The 22,060-nt window shown below is 41.2% G+C and overlaps 1 protein-coding gene across 1 annotated transcript in view; it reads left to right on the plus strand.

The window, feature by feature from the left end:
- PRKD1 (protein kinase D1) overlaps positions 1-22,060 on the plus strand; it is a 101,654-nt gene that overhangs the window by 37,763 nt on the left and 41,831 nt on the right. Inside the window, exon 3 of the mRNA XM_081859425.1 lies at positions 13,585-13,723. Within this exon, the coding sequence (XP_081715551.1) occupies positions 13,585-13,723 (139 nt within the window). The remainder of the gene's footprint in view (positions 1-13,584; positions 13,724-22,060) is intronic.

Raw genomic sequence — 22,060 nt, forward strand, 5'->3', positions numbered from 1 at the left:
GACAGGCCACATTGCAAAGTAAAATGTTGCTATATGTGGTGCCATAGCAGGACAGTCATGGCAAAATACAGTCAGAGTTAAGACAAATCAACACTTTTCATCTTACTGAATGCATAGCTCTGCTTGTGGAACCTTGATATAATACCATAGAAAAGTGGAAGGGGTTTGGGTACCATATGAGTTGTCATATTTACAGTGCTTTCTATTAATATTTATTCAGGGTGGGGTTCAACTAACAAGTCTACTAAAATCTGTTCTGCAGGGCTGAAGAAAACTCCAGAAAAGGTTTAGGGGAGCACAGGGGGAGGAGATGGGGAAGTTCCATTGTGCATGCAGACTTTGTTCCTTGTGCACATATCCCACTTAGTACTACATCAAATTCTATCTTTCATTCTTAATAAACATGTATAGGTTTGGGCAGGTATCACTGTATTCATTTGAAATCGCTTGACCCTCAAGTCTTGAAAACAACATCACTACTGTATCTCATTTCCTATCCAGTCACCAATTTTTACAGATTTTTATCTTTGTTGCATTGAGTTGCTCACACACTGCTATAAACAATAGTAATTAAGCAGTATATAAATTGTCAAAATAAATGTAAAATACTTTTCACAATGTCCTTATTATATATCACTCTCGTCACAATTGTGAAGAAGTTAGTTTGCTGTGCTCTGTGTTATGAAAGTATAAATTATTGACGGATTTTTTAAAAAACTTAAAAGTAGCGTATTTTTCCGTGTATAAGACTAGGTTTTTTAAAACCAAAAAATTAGGTTTAAAATTGGGGCTTGGCTTATACAAGGGTAGTGCTGAGGTGTGTTTACTTAATTTGGAGTCCCCCAAAATAGGGAGCGTATTATACACGGAAAAATATGGTATATAGTTGTGTGTAATAGTACATAGATCTCCCTGAAGTCAGTCAGTTTGCAGAGGCTTATTCTAAAGTGTTAGTAAAAGCTTGGATCCTAACTTTTTCCTCTGTTCACAGAAGTGGAGTTGAACTCAATCTTTACTTTCACTAATACAACTCTCTTCTCTGAGCAGAAGCTCTTTTAGATCATGGAGCAAAAAGTTAGGATCCATGCCAAAGTGTCTAATTTGTAAATACTGAATTTTTTAAAATTTCCTTCCAGCGATATCTTGTTATACTTGTTCATAAGGCGAAATCTGTTTATCAGTTAGGTGCACCCAAGGATTTAGCATGTCCAATGGGATTGTTGACTCTTTCCTCCTTTGGACAGCAGATTTTCATCCCGTATTACGATGTGGTTTAATAAATGATGTCCCATGCAGTGTCCTGGGGTTGCTGTTTAAAAAAAGGGAAAAACTTCAAAGCCTTTTTGAGTAAACCTCATTGGGACCAATTCTGGCAAAATGCATAGAATTTTTAAACTGGATTATAAATAATGTCTCTAGCCCATGGAACTAGTTGCAGTTTTATTGGACCCTGGCCTTGATTCTAACATTTGTGAATTGCTGGGTATCAGAAATTCTCCATGAACTTCTGGGATCATTTATTTTGTTCCTGTGGAGAAAATTTCTTCATTGAGGCCATTCTGTATCATTTATTTCTTTATCCACATCCAAAGTAAAATAATAAATTCAGTTGTTTTTAAGAACGTAAGAGCCTGCTGGATCAGGCCTATGGCCCATTTGGTCCAGCATTCTGTTCTCACAGTGGCTGGTGAGATGCCTATGGGAAATCCGCATGCAGGATTCAAGTACAGGAGCAGTTTCCTGTCTTGTGGTTTCCAGCAACTCAGATTCAGAAGCACTGCTGCTTCCACCTATAGAGGCAGAGCATAGCCATCATGCCTAGTAGCCATTGATAGCGTCCTTTTGCATGAATTTGTCTAATCTTCTTTTAAATCCATCTAGGTTGGTGGCCCTCACTGCCTCCTGTGGGACCAAGTTCTGTGTATAGCTCCGTACACTGTGTGAATGAATGAATGACTGAATGAATGACTGAATGAATCACAAAGCAGATTGCAGACAAAGGTTTCATGTTAGGACATGTTTCTGTTCCAACATAAAAGTGTAAGATAGTTAACATAAAAGTTATTTAGACAGAACCATTGCACAAGCTAAAGAAGTTGTACAGCTTCATAACATTAAGAGAGATTTAAATATGATAGGCAAAACAACTTTGTCTCATATTCCTCCTTGGGTTTTTGCTTCTGAAGAGGCAAAAACCCACTCTTGGCTTTCTTGTCCACCCATATTAAATTGTTAACAATTTCTGGGTCATGTTTAATGACTGCCTTGTTTAATGAGGCATTTTAATAAAGAGAAAAGGTGGGAGGTTAATTTTAGTTGTGGACCCAGTTTCTGTTTCTTCTACCTAACCAACTCAGTTTCCATAGTTTTTGTAGCAGGTAAAACATTCTTTAAAGAGATGAATTACCTGATACATTCATTCCAAAATATTCTACCGGTGTGTTTGTAGAGAGAACGCCATGGGTCACTGTGGAATGTTGATGTGGATTGTGAATAAATTAACCCTAGACAGAGCACTGAAGTGTTTGTGAAGTTCACTGAACAGGCATAATCATTAACAAACAACACATGCTTCTGAAAATATATTGGTTTAAAAAAGAATTCAAGGTAACGTAAGAGGGTTACATATTTCTTTGTTCTTGAGGATAAGAAAGGTATCTATTATGATAGGGCTAAACAGTGATATTTTCTGTTCTAAAAGATATATATTTTGGCAAAAAGACCTTGCTAGCCACACTAGCTACACACAAGAAAGGAAAGTACCGTATTTCTCGCTCTATAACACGACCTGACCATAACACGCACATGGTTTTTAGAGGAGGAAAACAAGAAAAAAATATTCTAAATGAAACAGTGGATGTATGATTTTTGTGGTTCATGCTGTGGCCATGGACGTGATCTGACGGTGAGTTTAGGGTAGCCCAATGCAAAAATCCTGAGGATCCACGTGGATCCATGCTTTTTAACCATGTTTTTGTGCCATTGCAGCCCCATGAAACAGTGGCTGCGTGTATGTTTTTTGGTGCAGGCTGTAGCCATGGATATGCTATGTGATCTGATGGTGAACTTGGGGGTGACCCAGTGCAAAAATCCTGAGGATCCATGTGGATCCGTGCTTTGTGACCACATTTTAAGTGGGGAGGGAAGGAAAAGCATTCAAGGGACAAGGAACACGCGTGGGGTGTGTGGAGAAGGATGCTGCTAATGATGCAGGAGAGGGGTTTAAGGGGAGAAGGAACATGCATGGGGTGTGTAGAGAAGGATGCTGCTAATGATGCAGGAGAGGGGTTTAAGGGGAGAAGGAACATGCATGGGGTGTGTAGAGAAGGATGCTGCTAATGATGCAGGAGAGGGGTTTAAGGGGAGAAGGAACATGCATGGGGTGTGTAGAGAAGGATGCTGCTAATGATGCAGGAGAGGGGTTTAAGGGGAGAAGGAACATGCATGGGGTGTGTAGAGAAGGATGCTGCTAATGATGCAGAAGAGGGGTTTAAGGGGAGAAGGAACATGCATGGGGTGTGTAGAGAAGGATGCTGCTAATGATGCAGGAGAGGGGTTTAAGGGGAGAAGGAACATGCATGGGGTGTGTAGAGAAGGATGCTGCTAATGATGCAGGAGAGGGGTTTAAGGGGAGAAGGAACATGCATGGGGTGTGTAGAGAAGGATGCTGCTAATGATGCAGGAGAGGGGTTTAAGGGGAGAAGGAACATGCATGGGGTGTGTGGAGAAGGATGCTGCTAATGATGCAGGAGAGGGGTTTAAGGGGAGAAGGAACATGCATGGGGGGTGTGGAGAAGGATGCTGCTAATGATGCAGAAGAGGGGTTTAAGGGGAGAAGGAACATGCATGGGGGGTGTGGAGAAGGATGCTGCTAATGATGCAGAAGAGGGGTTTAAGGGGAGAAGGAACATGCATGGGGGGTGTGGAGAAGGATGCTGCTAATGATGCAGAAGAGGGGTTTAAGGGGAGAAGGAGCTTGCGTGGGGTGTGTGGAAAAGGAGCTTTTCGGTGAGCTGAGCGGGGAGGAGGGAGGGAAAGAGCACTGTTGCTTTAAAGGAGCCAACTGGCAGGTGTGGAGGATTCCCTGGTCCTGAATGCGGTAACTGTGCCCCTGAAGGACCAGGTGCGCAGCCTGGGAGTCATTTTGGACTCACAGCTGTCCATGGAGGCACAGGTCAAATCTGTATCCAGGGCAGCTGTTTACCAGCTCCATCTGGTACGTAGGCTGAGACCCTATCTGCCTGCGGACTGTCTCGCCAGAGTGGTACATGCTCTGGTTATCTCCCGCTTGGACTACTGCAATGCGCTCTACGTGGGGCTACCTTTGAAGGTGACCCGGAAACTACAACTAATACAGAATGCGGCAGCTAGACTGGTGACTGGGAGCGGCCGCCGAGACCATATAACACCGGTCTTGAAAGACCTACATTGGCTCCCAGTACGTTTCCGAGCACAATTCAAAGTGTTGGTGCTGACCTTTAAAGCCCTAAATGGCCTCGGTCCAGTATATCTGAAGGAGCGTCTCCTCCCCCATCGTTCTGCCCGGACACTGAGGTCCAGCTCCGAGGGCCTTCTGGCGGTTCCCTCACTGCGAGAGGCCAAGTTGCAGGGAACCAGGCAGAGGGCCTTCTCGGTGGTGGCGCCCGCCCTGTGGAATGCCCTCCCATCGGATGTCAAGGCGATGGACAACTACCTGACATTCAGAAGACATCTGAAGGCAGCCCTGTTCAGGGAAGTTTTTAATATGTGACATTTTAGTGTATTTTTTATCTCTGTTGGAAGCCGCCCAGAGTGGCTGGGGAAACCCAGCCAGATGGGCGGGGTACAAATAATAAATTATTATTATTATTATTATTAACTGGACAGCAGCCACTTACAGCAGTGTAAGCAGCTCCTTTCCTCTCCCGCTTTGCTCCTTCTCTTCCTCTTTGCTGCTTTACGCAGCTAATGGCGAATCCCCTGCAACCCAAGTCCTGCTCAGCGGATCAGCTGAGACGCTGGGAGAATCGTAATTTCTCCCTCTCCCTCATTCCGTGCCCTCCTGTCCCCAGCAGCCTTTTTAAAAACTCTCCCCCTCTCCCTCCTTGTGTGTAAGCGGCTGCTGCCCGCTTTGCTGCCATGGCTCTCCTTCCCTCCCTCTTCCTCGGCTCCTCCTGGCTGTAAAGCAATCAAAGCTAGAGCCCTGCAAAGCCCTGCAAGCGGCTCCCGCTTTGCTTGACTGACGGCAGCCATGGCTCCGGTCGAGTGCATTCGCTCCGTAACACGCACAGGCATTTTCCCTTACTTTCTAGGAGCAAAAAAGTGCGTGTTTTGGAGCGAAAATTACGGTAGTTTTTATCCCAGGTGAGTAACTAGTTGTAATACAATAGAAAAAGTTCAGTTCACCTGCTTTAGGTGTCTTAAATCCATCAACGAAAGCTAGTTTTAAAATGTAAGAAGTTGAATGCAGAAACAAACATACAATATAGATTACGATCTAAACAGTCCAAAATATGTTAAGAAGTAATTATTAATCCCTTTTATGCAGATACTTAAAGCTGCAGCCTTGCTATCTCCATGTACAGAGAGTGAGGTGTAGATGTCTTCTCCTGCTATGGTGCTAAAGCACTTCCACACTTCGTCTGTTAGCATATACAGTGGTGCCCCACAAGACGAACGCCTCGCAAGACGGAAAACCCGCTAGACGAAAGGGTTTTCCGTTTTGGAGACGCTTCGCAAAACGAATGTCCCTATGGGCTTGCTTCGCAAGACAAAATGTCTTGCGAGTTCCTGCGGGTTTTTTCTCCTCCCCCCCCTTTCCTAAGCCGCTAAACCGCTTATCAGCTGATCCGCTAAAAGCCGCTAAACCACTAATAGCGCTAATCCGCTAAGCTGTCAATGGGCTTGCTTTGCAAGACGAAAAAACCGCTATACGAAGAGCCTCACGGAACGGATTAATTTCGTCTTGCGAGGCACCACTGTAGTGGCTTTCTCCTTCCTAGATGCTAGTGCACTGGCTTTGCCTTGTGGGAACAGCAGACTTCCAACATTTTGTGGACAAAAATAGGGATGCATGCACAGGCAAAAGGAATGCCATCAAGAGCTACTACCAAGGCTATACCATGTAGCACACTGTAAGACAAGTTAATTAAAGGCTCACATGAGCCCAAAGCACCCACTTGCACAGAGGCTGTCTGCTGCATCTCTGCATGATTATCGGGTCCATCCAGCCATATCTCCTTCCAATCAGACTCTATGGGGATGAATGGTTCTTGAATGCTCTGACTTGGGTGTGAATGGATTACTCCAGAACACCAAATTCCAGAGGTTAAACAAAAGTACCTTGCTCTCAGACGAGGTTCCCAGTTCTATCTCTGTGTCAGTTGCTAGCTGGACTTCCTCCATCCAACGAAAAGGTGCCTCCAGATCTGTGAGTCATGGAGGAACCCAGAGGGTGGGTACTTCCATCAGTGAAGAATTCTTACTCTTCAACTGCAGTCTTAGAGACATTTGCAGGAGATTAAACATGACTGACCATGGTAGAATTTACTTCTGAGTAAAACAAGCATAGGAGGGCATTGCAAAAGACTTGTGCAAAAGAATGTGAGGGTGAAGTGAGGCTCCGGGATGGTAGAGAGCATTAAAATAAAGTCAGTTCAGTTCAAGGAAACTTTAATACTGATTATTTCAAAATTTTCAAAGCAGTTTTGGTCACAAAGGACTAATGGAATTTGACTGTCAAAAAACTTTTGTCAGTGATGACTGACTGGGGGCGGCTATTTTCTCGCCCACCATAGAGCTGAATGTAATATGTCAACAATTTTATTCCAGTAGTTCCTTGTAGGAAATGAGGAAGAGATGTAAGCATTTGGAAGTGCCAAGGAAATATTGGAGGGCAGCGAAAAATGTGGCATGAATGTGCCTTTCTAAAGGCAATATTGAACTGAAGAAAAGTGCCTTATACTGACACTGTACTATTCTTTTAGATCTTTAACTGGGGATGATTGTTTCAACTGAATGCGAATGTGTAGGCTTGTAATCATTCCAAATATTTACCACAGGGCTGCTGTCTGAAGGGCTTTGGAATATAGTCTGATTTTGTGTGTGTGTGTTTTTTAAATACCAAGTCCTAATGTATGGACAGTCTGCAGAACTGAAGTACATAGAAAATTTCATTAGGCAAGAAATAAAGTTTTCTCTAGTTGAAGGATGCATTTCAGAAGAGAAGCTCATCCATGTTGGAGCATTCCCAAGACTAGTAAAAGAAGCCAAAATAATTGGAGGTGGGGGCCAGTCCTGTTTACTCCACACATTGTAAAAAGTTGGTTGTGTGAATCATTTCCGAGTCCCTCCTGCTCACCTGATCAGGAAGAACTCCCACTCCCAAGTGTAGGTAGGATGCCAATGGGAACTTTTTTTAAAGCCTCCTCTCTCCCTCTCCCTCTCTCTCCTCCTCCCCTCATTGTACCTCTAGCCCATCTTTATAGCTTTACAGTGGTACCTCAGGTTAAGAACTTAATTCATTCTGGAGGTCCGTTCTTAACCTGAAACTGTTCTTAACCTGAGGTTTAACCTGTTCTTAACCTGATGACTGATTATCGTCTTCCAAAGCAACTACAGTGGTACCTCGGGTTAAGTACTTAATTTGTTCCGGAGGTCCGTTCTTAACCTGAAACTGTTCTTAACCTGAGGTACCACTTTAGCTAATGGGGCCTCCCGTTCCCTCCGTGCTGCCACCATGTGATTTCTGTTCTCATCCTGAAGCACAGTTCTTAACCTGAGGTACTACTTCTGGGTTAGTGGTGTCTGTAACCTGAAGCGTCTGTAACTCGAGGTACCACTGTATCTCTTTCCTGTAGAGATATCTTCTAAAACAGTCAGCTTTTCATAGACTCTGAACATGTTTAATGCACACTGAGATACCTTGGTTTTATTTCCCTGTCTTTCCCTTACTAAAGTTTTTTTAATGGAAAAACTCAACAAAACCTTGAGGTCTTAAATCTTATTTGATATACTTGCCACACTTTGGGGGTGGTGGTGTGTGTGTTTGCGTATCTTGTAAGTTTTAAGCCAATATGCATTTGTTTGTTCTGTCCAATAAATAAAGTGTTTAATCTGCTAAAAAGCCTGGTTGGGCTGCCATGGCAACCAAACAATGATTGAAACTCAGCTGTCACAGTGACTTGTCTGGCTTGCATTTTACCGCTCTGAAGCTTTTATAGAAATGAGGCCTACGAAATGCTATAGGAATCTTCATGAATGAGAAGAGAAGACCTTTGTGTGTAAAAGAATGCACAGAAACAGTCTGAGAACGAAAACATGTCCTTGCCTTGCACCTTCAGACCATAGTGGCAAAAATAGATGTGCTTATTTCTAAACAGTTCCTGATGGGCCTGATGTGCACAAAGGAACCTTCATCACACTCAAAGGTGTTCAGAACCTTAAGACAACAAATTCTGCATTGTTAATTAGAATTGGGAGTGCCGATTTTATTTTGCAGCCAGCTATTCTGGGTCTGCTCTTCTAAATGAACTTCACTGGCAGTAGATTTGAGACAAAGAAAAGCAAGTATTTAACATAATGCATTTTTAAAAAATTCAGTGCCACAGTATGTGATAATGTCTATGGGTTTAGATGGCCTAAAGAGGAATTGGACAAATGCATGGGTGATAAGTCTACCCATCAGCCATGCCACTAAATATCACTTCAGGAGGGATTCCTGGGAAATATGTAGCTGACCACTGCTGGAAACAGGATTCTGTAGTAGCTAGTCTTTTTCATCTGATCCTCTTGGACTGCATTTATTTATTTTTTTAAAACCATGAGTGGGCAATTTTGTTTCTGTTGAAGGTCTCATACATTTGAGGATAATCTGTTGAGGGCTGTAGGTTGGTGGTGAGTGGAGACAAAAGTGTTCTGGATTAATTAAGAGGGAATGAAGACCACCCTGCTGCATTTTTCACCATGGCTACTTCAAATTACAATTCACTATCTACTCAGAAGTAAGCCCCACTGAGTTCCTTTCTGACTTTTGTATGCTATACATGCACACACAGAGCACAGAAGCCTGCTGTTTTGTTCTTGGCCAGAAGCCTCCTAATTTGTTCTCAGACAGCTGGGGGAAAGCTGCTTTTACCTGAGCAGTTCAACGAGGAAAATATGTGTTTAAAAAATCAGTTTATTTTTATTAAATAAAACATTTCCCCTTCCAGTTGTTCTGTAACTACATAGAAAGAGGTTGGGGAAGGAGAGAATAGTTTTAAAAGCCGGCAAATAACAAGGAGGAAACTAATGAAATGAATTTATGGGTTGGAAGAATGGGGCAGCTTCAGAAAGCATTGAGCATTGAAGGTTACCCACCTGTATCTTAAGGGAACAATGTCATCTCTAATTTGTTTACCTGGACAGGTAACAATCCATCAAAACATGGGTGCAGAAGAAGACTGTATGTGTGTATTTGTAAAGGCACAGGGCAGTGTTAACCTAATGAACCGCATCAGCGGAAGCCCTTGTAGAAGGGGAAGCAGGTCAGAAATTAAGGCTTCTGATATTTATGTGGTTTGCACAGTGTTCTCCAGAATTTCATAGAAGCCATAGAATTACTGTCAAAATATAGTTTTTAATCTTAAAAGTATGGAAGGATACTCTAGTATGCAAAGGGAAGTATGTGTGGTCTGGAGTCAAAGTTAATATTTGGAACTACTAACACTACTGAGAAAGAGGCAGGGGAATTGTGATTGAAGTTCAATCTTGCAAGATCAGCAGAGTTATTAGCTTGCATAGTTTTCAGAAGCTTTCTTGCCAACACCTTCAGTTTGACATTGTCTTCTTCCCTTAAATATGCAGAGACCCCTTCCTCCTGTCTGGCAATGGAGATTAAAAAACATGAGAATATGGAGAGAGAGAGAGGGAGAAACTAATGGCAAACGAAATGAGTGGCAAAAAAGCCCCAAACAAGAGAATCAAAATAGATCAGCAGCAGCAAGAGCAAAGAGAGGAGTCCTTAATCATTTTGTAAAGGAGGACAAAGAGAAGCCCTTCTAAATAGCAACAGGGGAGTGAAAGCATCAGGATGAGAAATAGCAGAAGGTAGCAGAAGTTTGGTAAGACGACTAGCATGTGAAGAATAGCAAGAGGAAGAAATAAAAATAGATAGGGGACAGGAACAAGAAGGAACTTAAAATGTGTAGTTTAATCTTAATATTGATAATAGAAGAAGCCAGGGAAAGCTGAGGCTATGTACACACTACAGTGGTACCTCGGGTTACAGGCGCTTCAGGTTACAAACTCCGCTAATCAGGAAGTGGTTGCTCCAGGTTAAGAACATTGCCCCAGGATAAGAACGGAAATTGTGCACCAGCGGCACAGTGGCAGCAGGAGGCCCCATTAGCAAAAGCACGCCTCAGGTTAAGAACCGTTTCAGGTTAAGAACAGACCTCTGAAACGAATTAAGTTCTTAACCTGAGGTACCACTGTATACCTTAAGACACATTCTTTCTCTCAGAGGATTATGGGCACTGTAGTTTGTTAAGACTTGTGAGTAATCTGGGAGTAAGCTGTATTGAATTTAATGGGACTTATGAGTAGGTATGGTTGGGATTGCTACTTTAGTTTAATAAAGTTTAAAAGGAGCTTACTTCCAGTTAAGTGTGTACAGGATTATATCCTTAAACTGAAAAGCAGGAAAATTGCTAAGTAAAATATATCATGGTAATCATCGTGGGATGGAATGAGCCTCTGAATAAGGGTGTTTATACAATCAGTAGATAAGAAAGGATTTGTTTTTAAAATATGTAGATATAATTGATAAGAGCAGTTTTGTGAAGTGAAAAGTGAGACGGAATCCAAGTTCTTAACTTGCAGCGAACAAAGAAGAATGGTGATTTGTAAGGAAGGGAAAAACAAATGTGAAATTGAAAGCTTAGGGGGCAAGACAATAAGCACCCTTCTGGTTGAGACAATGATGTGATGTGCGAGGCTATGAAGGCAGTTGGAAATATCAGTAAGACAAGAGGGAGGGAAAGATAGAGCTGGAACAGCATCAGCTTAACAATAGTACTGCAAGTCGAAAGAAGATATCAGACTTCCAGTGCAGGAGTTTAAAGTGTGTGAAAGGAAGTGGGTAAAGAATTGACATACACACCCTGCCCGAAAGCCTGCAAAAGAAGGAGAAAGCAAGGAAAACAGAAACCTTATTCCTTTTTTTTTTCTTTAAGCAACAACTCAGCACTACAACATCTTAAGGAATGAAGTGAATTATGAAGCAGGTTCCTGTGAGAAAACAATAGCAGCAGAAGTCTGAGGTAAAAGAGAGGTGACAAATCTTGTTTAAAAAGGAACATAAATTTAAGTAAGAAAACAAAAAAGAAGCGCAGAAATACTGAGAGCAACATCACTGGTTAGCTGAAGTAATAGATAGGAAAGTAGTAAAATCCAAGAGTGGTTTTCAGTTCCCTGTTTCAGTTTTGAAGAGCAAGGACACCTGAGAATCATAGTGCACCTCTGTGTCTCCTTCAACATGGATACTCATACTTATTCCCCTCCTCCTTTTTTTTTTTTTTTTTGGTAAGAAAAGCTTGTTGGTGGCTAGATTCCTCAGTGTTTTCTTTGGGTATTTTCCAAATAGTGAGTAAACTTGTTTACCTGAAGTGTTTGGAAAAGCTGACGTTATATTAGCAGCAATGTTTATTTTAGGGAAACGGCTTTTCCTAAGTGCTTGTTGGAGCAATTTACAATCTTGGCAGGTATTATGGTGAGAAAGACTGAGAAGCAAACTGGAGCTGAGCAGACTTGCTTGCTTTTTGTTGTTATTTTGAAACAAGATTTTAGAAGGCACATAAAAGTTCTTCTGGCTCTTATTTTAAAACTTTTAGGCTATTTTTTTTCTGTCTGCAGGTGATTGACTACCCTGTACCTTTTTTGTGATGTGTATGAACTACAAATGTAGCTATTGAATTTTATTTATATATCTGTTCTTTGCTTGCATGCGTATATAAGTCACAATCCTGGATTCATGTTCAAAATTGCAAGTCTATCAATTTGAAATCTTTGATTTGTATGTGAAAAATCTCATTGCAGTTGTACCTTGGAAGTCAAACAGAATCCGTTGACTTCCAAAACGTTTGACTTCCAAAGTGCAGCTTCTGATTGGCTGCTGGATCTTTCTGCAACCAATCAGAAGCCGCAGAAGCCCCGCCGGACGTTCTGCTTCCAAAAGAACGTTCGAAAACCGGAACACTCCCAGTTTTTGATCATCCGGGAGCCAGAATGTTCGACTCCCAAGGCGTTTGGGAGCCGAGGTACGACTGTATATTACTGAGCGTCATATCATAATGCAGGAAATTGCAATTTATATGTACTTTGAATGCCTTTGCTTTGCAAACATCAAAAGGAAGAACAGTTGTTAGTCTGCTACAGCAAACACCAAGAGCTCAAAAGCTGTGAGCGGAATTCCACTCATGAAACAGAATGCCCTTCACTCTCTTGTACAGAAGAGGGAGGGATGATGACCCCATTGCCTCCACCTCCCCTCCCCTCCCCCCTCCCCTGTTCCAGAGGGTTGGGTATTCACAGCAGTGCGGGAGGATGCAGGGTAGAGTGGGGATGTAGGGGGAATGGAAAAATCAGCACACAACTGAAGCCTCTTGTCTGCTTATGTACTTTCTTGTGTTGTGAAACAGTATCACACACATACAGCATAACAGTGCACAAAACACTATGTTAGTGTACCCTTTCACATATTCAGTAAAGTATCATCCACATTAGGGTTAGAGCACAAATGGGGCAAAAAATTGTGTTGTCCCCAAGGCAGTTTCTGGGAGGGGTTGAGGCAAATGCCCATCAGTCTGAAATTTTGGGCTCAGAGAGGTGTTTTGATGCTTGCAAATTTCATCCACTTCTGTAAAAAATGTAAACGTTTGTTAGTTTCCCTATTCTAATCATTGAGGAAACTTATTCAAGCCTTTGATAAGTGAACTAAAGGAAAGTGCTACTTGGGATTTAAACTAAAGCAACCTACTATCATTTAAGCTGGTTACAAACCTTCCCCTTCTTACACACCTTATATGGATCTATAGGGTGATATCCAATAAACACAAGGATTTCCGTTTGTGCAATGGGAATTCACCCTTCTACTCTCTTTGTGTGTATCCCACGCCCACCCCAAAACTGCTCCAGAGGTTGAGGTAACCCCCAAAACAGATTTAGGGAGAAGAATGGGGAAAGTTCTGTTGTACAAGAAAAACACATTCACTGATGACATGAGTAAATTGGATACTGCCTATAATAAATAAAAAACAAATAAACCAATATGTATTCTTGTATTTCTATAGAAAGTTTAAATGTTAATTTTGAAAAGACTGTGTTTTCAGAATCACCATATAAGAATCGCACTTTGCAAATCTAAAATGGAATGTATAAGCAATATCGCCTCTACTCTTGCAGAAAAGGGCTGCTGGTATTATGATTTGTGGTTTCTTTCTCAGGAATTTCAGTTAGCACCTCAGCCAACATTGTTTTCCCCTTATTGTACTGATTCAAACTAACCAAAGAATGCTTACATACTACTTGTCACTGAAACAAATTCTCAATTTTATTCATTTTCAGTTTCCTGAATGTGGCTTTTATGGAATGTATGATAAAATTCTACTTTTTCGCCATGACCCTACCACTGAAAATATTCTCCAGTTGGTGAAGTCAGCTACTGATATCCAAGAAGGTGACCTTGTTGAAGTTGTCTTATCAGGTAAAAATAATATTTTTATGCTTTATACTTTATGTATTTTATAGAAGAAGAAGAAGAAGAAGAGGAGTTTGGATTTGATATCCCGCCTTTCACTCCCTTTAAGGAGTCTCAAAGTGGCTAACATTCTCCTTTCCCTTCCTCCCCCACAACAAACACTCTGTGAGGTGAGTGGGGCTGAGAGACTTCAGAGAAGTGTGACTGGCCCAAGGTCACCCAGCAGCTGCATGTGGAGGAGCGGAGATGCGAACCCGGTTCCCCAGATTAGGAGTCTACCGCTCTTAACCACTACACCACACTGGCTTATAATTGCTTCAGTGTGGGAATCGGTAACAGTCCCACTTAATTTGGTAATAGTTCTGACCACCAAGCCTGTCTCCTGACTCCACCAGCAGTTTGTCAGATTTTTTTTAGAATTTAAGAACAAAGAATAACTCTGGATCAAGCCAGTCCAGTATCCTGTTTCCAACTTCCAGGAACCCAACAAGGTTACCTTGTTTTAAACAGCAGGCAAAAGCCTTCCTTTTTACCTGGGCTTTTGGCCCTTAGTTTGAAGGGTTTTTAAGTAGTCACAGCTTCTTTTGGCATGACATGTCTTTATTTGTGCGGATGATGTGGTGTTAAGGTTTTTATTGATTGTGTTTATTGTAATTGGTTTTAGTATCTCTACTGTGATTGTAAGTCACATGGAGTTATTTTTAATTAGTAAAGCAATTGATAAATGTTATTAATAATCATAATCATTAAAAGAATCTTCACTTCTTTTAGAAAACAATAGCCAGTCAAGTTAGAGTGATAAAAAGCTTAGGCAGACATGCCTCTTTATTTACCCTGTAAATTGCCTTCACAATGTATCAGGGGTCAGCAAACCTTTTCAGCAGGGGGCCGGTCCACTGTCCCTCAGACCTTGTGGGGGGCCAGACTATTTTTTTTGGGGGGGGGCGGAATGAACGAATTCCTATGCTCCACAAATAACCCAGAGATGCATTTTAAATAAAAGCACACATTCTACTCATGTAAAAACACATTGATTCCTGGACTTTCCGCAGGCTGGATTTAGAAGGTGATTGGGCTGCATCCGGCCCCCAGGCCTTAGTTTGCCAACCCATACAACGTATCATTGATTTGTATGCACCATAAGCATGTAAAACAAAGTACTGTACTGTATTTTTCCATGTATTGGACGAGGTTTTTTAACTCAAAAACAACGTCAAAAAACTGAGGTCGTCCAATACATGGATAGTGGCATGGGGGGGGGGGAGCGGCGCTCTGCCAGCCAGTTCGTTGGCGAGAATGCGGCTTCCCCCAATGCTGCAGCGAGTGGGGAGTGATCTGGGGGGGGGGGTGTTTCCTGCTTGCAGCTGTGTGTGTGTGCGTGTGGGGAGAAGCTGCACACCTCTAGCCAGCTCGTTGGCAGGAGTGCAACCTCCCCCGATGCCGATGCATGTGGCAGGTGCTCCCTGGGTCATTTCCCACATGCAGCGGTGGCGGCGGCATCGGGGGAGGTTGCATTCCCATGGGACTGCAAATTCCCCCGATGCCGCTGCACGCAGTGGGCACTCCCTGGATTATTTCCCCTGCACGGCGGCATGAGAGGAAGTTGCGTCGGATGGCTGGCGGGAGCTCAACTTCCCTCAATGCCACTGCATGTGGGAAATGATTTAGGGACTGTTTCCTGCTCCCAGCTGCATGGGGGGGGGGGAGAGAGGAACAAGAACTTTGGGCCATCTCCCATCATTTCCTAAAATTGAGTCCTAAAATTGGGGGGGGGGGTTATAGACAGAAAAGTATGGTATATATTTAGGGCCCATCCATGCTATACATTTAAAGCAGTTTGTGGCGGACCCTCAGATCTTAAATTTGAGTGGCACTCTGTGCGACAGCAAGATTTGGCGCCCCCTGCTTCTCAACACTCCATTCTAATAATAGTTGCAACATCCCCTGTGGCACTCCCAAGGTTCCCTGCCCCTCAGTCTACCTCTGAGGTGGTATTATATCACTTTAAACAGACTTGGCTTCCCCCAATCATCCTCGGAACTGTAGTTTGTTAAGTGTACTGAGATTTGTTAGGAAACACCTTTTCCCCTCAGAGCTACAATTCCTGAGAAGGGATTGGTGGCTAAACCACTCTAGGAACTGTGGCTCTGTGAGTGGAATAGGGATCTCGTAAAAACTCTCAGCACTATTAACAAACTACAGTGTATAGGATTATTTGGGGAAAGCCGTCACTGTTTAAAGTGGTATGATACTGCTCTAGATGTATACTGTAGATGGGGCTTTTCCCTCTTTTTTATGTAAAGAGTTGAAGATAAAGAAAGAAAATAGAGATTTCAGATGTTAACATTTGTAAGTTCTCTAAATCTTACTGAATCTAAGCTTTATTGAAATAGGAAATTCCATTGAGTTGACCTGCAGAAATAAAATCATACTTGTTAACCTTCCAAACCAAGTTGCAATATATAAGGTAACATTCTCTTAGAGTTACAAGAAGGCCAACTGCCAGGCATTTGCTAAAGGATCACAAACTTTAAGCACGTGGCTTCGAAACATGAAATCCAAACTTTCCTTTTGTTCAGTTATAGCAAATTTATCCTTTTTGTTCTAAGAAATGGCTTGTTCCTTTGGCAATATGCTGCCTGTCCTGTTTCTTTTACCATATTGCCACAATACATAAAGATTTCTATTTGGCACATGGGTATTTCTCCTTTGACATGCAGACATTTTTTCATTCTACTGAAATTACAAAAGCAGCTGTATGATGATGATGATTTAAATGTACCTGCACAGTCCTGTAAAAATATAAAGGCGGACTGCTTACCAGCAGCAGAGGGAAGTATAAGGACTTTATTGTATGTTCATTATACAGTAGACTAGATTTTATGTTCATCATTCTTTAGGAATGCCAAATTTTGTCAGAATGACAAAAATATTGACTTTTTTGTACTCTAATTATTAGTGGATCCTGATGTAATAAGAGGGTTTTTACTGACCTGGTTCACACATAGCACTAAACCATGGCTGGCTATACATTACATATTGGCTTAACTATGGTTTGTTTACTTCCAACTAACCACAAGCTAAAACCATTGTTTGTTGTTGGCTTATAAACCTTGGTTGGTTTTAGATATGACTTTCACCAAACTATGAAGGCATGAGTCAAGAGCAATGGTGGGAGAGAGAAACAACCCTAAATGCTGGAGAAACAAAACATGGTTTGTTTGTCTGTGGGATAGTTTGTAGTGTGTTCAACAAACTATAGCTTCAACCAACTTATTTGGCTATGCAAAATTATTTACTAGCACAAATGCAACAAAGCGTCTTCTTTAATCATGCATACTCCTTCCCTGGTTCTTCTCCAGTCCAGAATAAATTTCCCCTCTCTGTCACAGCTATCATTAAGTATTACTTGGACAGCAATGTCAACAAATGTTGGCCTTAACCTCCCACTTGAGATGAGTGTTCAGACACCCCCCCATACACTGCTGGCACCCCTCCAGGCCTATGGATGGGTATGCTGGCTGTAAATTTGGCAGCCATGTGAAGTGGCCCTATGTATGTGCATGTTTAGGGCTCCTTCGTGATGGGAGAGGAATCCTGGGAGAACCAGGGTTTTACCTCACATGGAAAAGCCTTTTTCAACTTTTTTGTGTATAGCCTTTTCAAGGGGTGGGAAGTGTGACTAGCTGGCACTATCTCTTCACACATCAAAATAACATACCAGGGAGTTCAAGTGATCCCACATGTTACCTACTGTTGTCTTACCACAATGGTTGTGAGTTGTGTAGGGACTTAGTGAAATGCCAAGAAGTGCCTCCTTATCCCCTACATAACTCAAACTCTTTGTAGTAGCACAATGAGAAGGGCCCTGCTAGCTGACTTCAAGGTCTAGGCTTGCTCATAAGCATACAAACATTCCAATAGATACCTAAGTATCATGTTTTTCAAGGCTTTATATCTTAGCAACAACCCATTTGGGCCAGGTAACATACAGTCAGTCAGCCTCCAATGACAGAGATGGATCATTGTAAATTTACCAAATACTACAGGTGGAGTCGTTGGGATGCGGGTGGCACTGTGGGTTAAACCGCAGAACTTAGGGCTTGCCGATCAGAAGGTCGGCGGTTCGAATCCCCACGACGGGGTGAGCTCCCGTTGCTCGGTCCCTGCTCCTGCCAACCTAGCAGTTCGAAAGCACATCAAAGTGCAAGTAGATAAATAGGTACCGCTCCGGCGGGAAGATAAATGGTGTTTCCGTGTGCTGCTCTGGTTCGCCAGAAGTGGCTTAGTCATACTGGCCACATGATCCTGGAAGCTGTACGCCGGCTCCCTTGGCCAATAAAGCGAGATGAGTGCCACATCCCCAGAGTCGGTCACAACTGGACCTAATGTTCAGGGGTCCCTTTACCTTTTTTACAGGTGGAGTCACTTACAATTAGAGTTCTGAGAGTCCTGGGCTACGTGTTTAGTTATTGCTGTTAGTCTAGTTTCCCTTCTCTCTCTTTCTCTTCTCTCTCTGTTATTCCCTTTGCTGAAATTTAAATTGTAAGTTTCTTGGGGCAGGGATCATCCCTTTTTCTTTTGCTAACTCCGAAACATGCCATATGTGATGATAACAGTACATAAGTAAACAAATCTCAAATATTTTATGATGCAGCAGAGAGAGAAAATCAAAATCTAAATGCGAAAGAAAAGTTGTTTTTCTTTTAAATGTTCACTTTCTTAATGTAAAGATTTTTACCTTTTGCATTTGCTTCCAAATATCTATTATGTATAAGTTGTACATCTTAAATTTGTCAGGTTCCACAGTCATTTTTTTTAGGAGGAAACAAAAAGCACAATAAATAAATTTTATTGAAGCTGCATTGGAAGTCATCTGTTTCCTCACACATTTCAGGTCTTTTTGGTTCAGAAAAAGAACAGTGCATCTAAAATAATGTTCTATAGATTTGAATAGGCATTCATTTTGAGGTGATCTGTCTTATCTGGCATGTAAAATTACAGGGTTCTTATGTAATGAAAAAGTAATATGCTTGGAAGAGTTTTCACAAGTTTCTTATGTGAAACACTAATAGATTAAAACTTACATTAAAAAACCAGGTTGACACTGTGCCTGCCAGTCAAATTCATAGCATAATTTCATCAAAAGAAATGAAAACTATTATAGTATGATTTTACCTAAAATATTAAATTTTATACCACGACCGATACAACAATAAGATTGTCCAAATTTTGTTCTTGAAGGCACATGGAAATCATTGCATATTGCTTTAGTATAATCAGAGAGAAAATGGGATTTTTAATACAGTTTTTTTTTTCCTTTAGAAGGGAAGCTAGTGAGATGTTATTGAGCTTTCACACAGAATTTCATGAGGTGTTTTTTTCACCCATTGATAGCAAATGTAATTGAGTTTTATTTAAGTTCTTTTCTATATCTGAATGCCACATTGGACCATATGAAAGAACACTGCCCTAATACATGCCTTGATAGTAAGTAGAAATACGAAATTGTTCAAGGTGTAGTCACCTAATGAGCAAACTTGATTTATGATATGAGAACATGAAGTGAAAAATAATATTCGATGGCCTTTTGGAGTTAGCAAGAAATTTCCTTATCAACTGCTTCTGTGAATCAAGCTGGTAGGTATTATTGTAGTTTCATATTTGAAGACTCCTCTCCCATTTCAGCAGCTCTGCTACCAACGTGGGGCTCCTTATGCTGTTTCATAGTATCTAAAAGTAAAACTATTATTTTAAAAGAAAAATGCTTCTTCTGTACATTCCTAGGAATGTAGCAGTAATTACTACGATTGATGGAGGAAATGTGAAATTAAGCATAAAATTCACATTCTGACTCAAAGGGGAGAAGTTTTGCCTTTCTTTGCAAGATGCATGTTATTTTTTTTAAGAGAACAAAAACCAGCCATTTTGAATGAAAATAATTCCATACATATAGTTCTGTGAGTCATATTTGTGCCAAGCTTCTATGAATCAGTGTAAAGTCAGACTGGTAGATAATTGTGCCCTAGAAATTTGTGCCCTAGAAAAATGTCATTTTTTCTGGTTTAAAATGATTTGAAAAGAGATTGTTTTATGGAAAAATATAAAATTTGCATCATAAGTTAAAAGAAAAAATATTGTGTCTTTTTGGAGTATCATGAGATGAGTTGATTTTTTTTCTTGTTAACCACTTAGAAGTTTTACTACAATATAGTTTTGTGTGCATGCACACACAAATAAATTTAGAAGAGTAACTTTTGTCTTCATCTTTGAGTTTCATTCAACTGAAACTTCTTAACATATATCTGTTGCAACTCCCAAGCTTTTTGGAGAGAGGTGATCCTTTTGACTTTGCCTGCCAACTTCCTTTTTACCAACCCCCAGATTTTTGAAAAGTTTCCTCTTTTGAAGTAAATGTGATTGTATTGGGCATAAAGTGGAACAGAGCTATTATCCACCTAGTCAAAACACTCAGCGAGATCTTGGGACGAAGACTGAAATCAAGGAAGCATTCCAAAGAGGAAATGTTGTAATAATAAGGGGTGACACAGATTGGCCACAAAAAGGGAAAATTTCTAGATATTCTGAATGATTGTGCCCTAGAAAAATTGGTCCTGAACCCAACCAGTAGGACAGCAATTCTGGACTTAAATAATGGATGGCACCCAGGACCTGGCTTGAGATGAACCAATTGAGAACAGTGACCATAGTGCTATTAAATTAAATATACATGGAAACAGCAAATTGCTCAGAAAGTCCATTATAGAAGTGGTGTCATTTAAGACTAAAGCACTTCAGTCTGCCCAGCTTGGTTCAGAGGCTTCTAGAATTAGCATAGATCGGGGAACCTTTCACTCACCTCATTACCAGCTGTTAAGCAGGCTTATTGGAGCTGTTGGGAGTTGTAGTTCAGCAACATCTGGAGGGCCACGGTTCCACACGCCACCATTAGTGCATAAAAACTTATATACATTGTCTCTCTTCATGACACTTACTTTTTTGGACTTCGTTTTGGCATCTCTAAATTACTGTCCTGTGCTCCTGCACTCACAGCCCCAACTCTACTCCCCCCATTTATTTATTTTTTCAAAATTTTGTTTCAGCTTCACCCCAGCTCCTGTCAGCTTTCACCTCACAATCTTATTAAAACTTATTAAACTTATTTCTAAGAGCTGCTAGAGTACTTGAATTCACGTGATGCCCTTCCGATGTTGTTGGGCTCCAGTTCCCATCATCCCCAATCAGCAAGGCCAATAGTTAGGGATGATAGGAGCTGTGGGTCAGCATCTGGGGATGGGGGGCAGCATGCTGGCAATTCATGACATCATTGTATAGCCCAGGAACATATGAGTCAGTATGTCTTGCTGTTTGCCTTTTTCATGCCTTTTGGAACAGAACAATGGTCTAGGAATTGACCAAACCACAGAGAAACAAGAATAAACATGGTGGGTGTATTTTATCTGGCAAGTTTGCATTTGAAAATATTTTAATCCAAGGGTGAGAGGCGAGATATATAGGAAGAAGGTCTGAGAGAAATTAAACTATACCAAGCACAATATTCTAAATTGATAAACCAGGAAATAGAGTGGAAGATTAAATTAATGAAACAAAAAACTTTTGAATCGGCGAATAAATGTGGGAAACTGCTTGCATGGCAGTTGAAGAAGAGACAAAAATTAAATACAGTTACAAATCTAGAAATTGAAGGAATAAATACAGTTACAAATCTAGAAATGCTTCCGGAAGTGGCAGAAAGATATATCTAAATTTGTCTGGCAGGGCAAAAAGCCCAGAATTAAGTTTAAGATATTAACAGATGCGAAAGAAAGAGGGGGCTTTGCCCTGCCAGACTTAAAGTTGTACTATGAAGCCGCAGCTTTCTGCTGGCTAAAAGACTGGCTACTTCTCGAAGACACTGACGTATTGGACCTGGAAGGGTTTTAATAATGCTTTTGGTTGGCATGCATACTTATGGTATGACAAAGTTAAGATCAATAAGGCCTTTAAGAACCATATTGTCAGGAAAGCAGTGTTTAACGTCTGGACAAAATATAAAGACTTATTGGAAAATAAAACTCCAAGGTGGCTTTCACCTCTGGAAGCTAAGGCCCGAAAAAGACCCAATATGGAGGCCAAATGGCCAAAATATTGGGAAATATTAGAAAAAGATGGAGACAATTGGAAATTGCAGAGTTTGGAGAAAATGAAGGATAAGGTGCGAGACTGGTTACATTACGCTCAGATTAAAGAAGTTTTTAAAAATGACAAAAAGTTAGGGTTCCAGGTGGAGAAATCGAAGTTAGAAACGGAATTGTTAGAACCAAAGACTAAGGTACTATCTAG

Source organism: Podarcis erhardii (assembly GCF_964252035.2).
Source record: "Podarcis erhardii genome assembly, chromosome: 1".
In the NCBI taxonomy this organism is placed as follows: domain Eukaryota; kingdom Metazoa; phylum Chordata; class Lepidosauria; order Squamata; family Lacertidae; genus Podarcis; species Podarcis erhardii.